General features: G+C 36.4%; 1 protein-coding gene and 1 long non-coding RNA gene across 23 annotated transcripts in view; one reads left to right on the top strand and one right to left on the bottom strand.

The window, feature by feature from the left end:
- Positions 1 to 2,500, bottom strand: part of LOC308477992 — a 100,454-nt gene that overhangs the window by 26,450 nt on the left and 71,504 nt on the right. The gene's annotated exons all lie outside the window — the stretch shown is intronic.
- The window catches only part of EBF3 (EBF transcription factor 3), a gene marked incomplete at its 3' end in the record, with an annotated part of 192,981 nt that overhangs the window by 169,985 nt on the left and 20,496 nt on the right, over positions 1 to 2,500 (top strand). For all 22 annotated transcript variants that reach the window (XM_081007161.1, XM_081007158.1, XM_081007157.1 and 19 more), the window contains one exon: positions 1,322 to 1,410. In XM_081007161.1, coding sequence (XP_080863287.1) covers positions 1,322 to 1,410 — 89 coding nt within the window. The remainder of the gene's footprint in view (positions 1 to 1,321; positions 1,411 to 2,500) is intronic.

Below are 2,500 nucleotides of genomic sequence, written 5' to 3'. Positions count from 1 at the left end.
AAGAAAATGTCTTACTTCACATTCCTATGTGGACCTTTGTCTCCGGGATGCATGATGGAATGTCAAATCATATTGCAGTCTTCAACTTTCTGCTATGTTATTGAGTGCATATTGTGGAAGCCTCCTTGCATTGATTATGAGATGTACTATTACATGTTTACACAAATAACTAAAGCACTTAATAATAATGTGAGCCAATTATTTTGAATAACCTTTTCCAAATGTTGGGACTGTGATCATGAACTAGTAAGTTGTAGGCTTTCCCCCACAATCACTTGTGCTCAACAAACCTGCTGAGCTGTTCGGTGTTAATCATCAAATTACATGCTGACTAATGAGTGATGGCCTAAATTGTACGCTGAGTAATGAATAGACGAAGGCAGTTCTTATTAGTCTCAGAAAACCCATTGATTTATGTAGCGCCATGCACCATGGAGTTATTCTGTTAAAAACGATATCTACATCAAGAAGTAATATACTCTAATAAGTATTTTCATCTTAACTCTAGTCCTTAGGCCTCCGGGCTCAGTTTTTGTTTGAGTCAGGCAGAGCTATAATAAAGCCCTATGACTCCTTATAAAGCTTGTTAAACACAATGTGTGCAGTCTAACTGAGTCAGATTCATGATTCATGCACTGTACACAGCAGCATGTGCTGTTGATTTATGACCAAGCACAGTTCATAGTCAAAATTACAATTTGAGGGATAAAAAGATTAATTACTATTTGTGGCCTGCAATTTTGTGAGGCTAGTGGATTGCAGCTGTAGAATGATAGTGCTCTACATCAGTTTGTAGTCAGCCATTCACAGATTATTAAAGCTTTGCAAGATTAAGTGCTCCTCCTGCCTGGTTTGTGCTCAGGCAATATGCTAGACAAAAAAGGACCACAGGGATAAATCTGAAGCTAGCAATAGCTGGACATATGTCATAATTGCCAGTTTCCCATAAATCCACAGCCTGTATAGAAAGCAGTGCATGATGCAGACATCATATCATGACTGTAGTGATTGCTATATATGGCCTCAAGACCTGTAACTTTGTTACTGCTTCAACCATTTTTTTATTTTTTATTTTGCAATATACTGAGTAACCCTTTGACTCTTTCCCCCTCCCCCAGCCTAATTAAGGGTAGAAATAATAATAGCATGCGTGTGTAAAAACAAAAAAATAGAGTCAGGGATATGAGTCAGAAGAAATCCGTTCCTTATACTCCTTTAAAATGTGAGGTGGGTTTAGTCAGAAATGCCATACTTTGCTTTGCATATTTTTTTTGCTAGCGACTAATAGGTAGACTGACACACTGTTCTCTATACATTTCAGCTCTCAATGAACCAACAATAGATTATGGTTTCCAGAGGTTGCAGAAAGTCATTCCACGGCATCCAGGTGATCCTGAACGGTTACCAAAGGTTAGTTTTCGACAAGTTTAGAGTTTGTTGTCTGCTTTCAAAATGTATTTCAAATACCAGAAGTGCTACGTTGCACATTATTGAACACTATAAAAATAAAAAGGTATAAGAATGGAAACATACTAAACATAAACAGGTCGACTGCTTCAATAGATGTGTTTATCACCTTTCAATTTCTATTCTTCCTGCAACTTTATGCATGCATGTTGTCAAAATCCAAAATCTCTGCTGGGTAGTTTTTATTAAAAGAAGAATGGAATGGATTTTCTGATACAAATATTTTGGATTCTACAAGAGGGACATAAAACTTCCTGCGTAATGAAATAGTTCAATTAAACATTTTCCACTCCAGTAGCTTGTAGTGATTTCAATCTAAGCAGCCCCACTCTGATCTGTGATTATTTGACTCTTGTTTTCCTTTCATTTTCTAAAGCTCGATTCAGTTTAATCTTTTGTTTACAAAGCTTTTGTTATAAGTCCCTGACTTAGCAGGCTAACAAATGAAGTCCACATATTAATATCTAGAGGGACTTTTCATTTAAATTCAACAAAGACAAAAGCTGCCTGTGTTGTTTATGCACATGACATATCACAGAAATTTCATTTTGATGTAAAACATTAAAGATAAGTCATGCTTATAATTTTCCCCCTTTTTCTTTGATATAATTTTGTCTTCCCCCTTTTTATTGCAATCTCTGATTTTTCAAGGCAATCTTAAAAACAAATGAAAAATGCAGTCATATCATCATGACTGATTATTTTATATGCTCTTGTGTGCCCAAGTCTTGACCACCTCTGAGTTTTATTAACACAATAAAACCTTTTCGACATTACCCTTTTAATGCTCAGCATGAATGTAAGCAATATCATTTGGCTCCTCTTTTAATTTGTGAACATGCTAGCAATTCATATCAGATTGTAACTGTTAAAATAAGAGGCAACACACGGCAATGTTCTTTTAAAAATGTAGGCTTTTTCAAGTGGCCCACGCTGGCCCACCTTAGGTGCACTAAACAGCTGAAACAGGCTTCCACCCACATGTCATGGATGGATAGATGAATGGATGGGAAACTGGGAGTTCAAACAGGTC

Source organism: Podarcis pityusensis (genome assembly GCF_964106645.2).
Source record: "Podarcis pityusensis genome assembly, chromosome: 5".
Taxonomy (NCBI): domain Eukaryota; kingdom Metazoa; phylum Chordata; class Lepidosauria; order Squamata; family Lacertidae; genus Podarcis; species Podarcis pityusensis.
The sequence above is the reverse complement of the archived record's forward strand: the minus strand, read 5'-3'. Positions and strand labels throughout refer to the sequence as shown.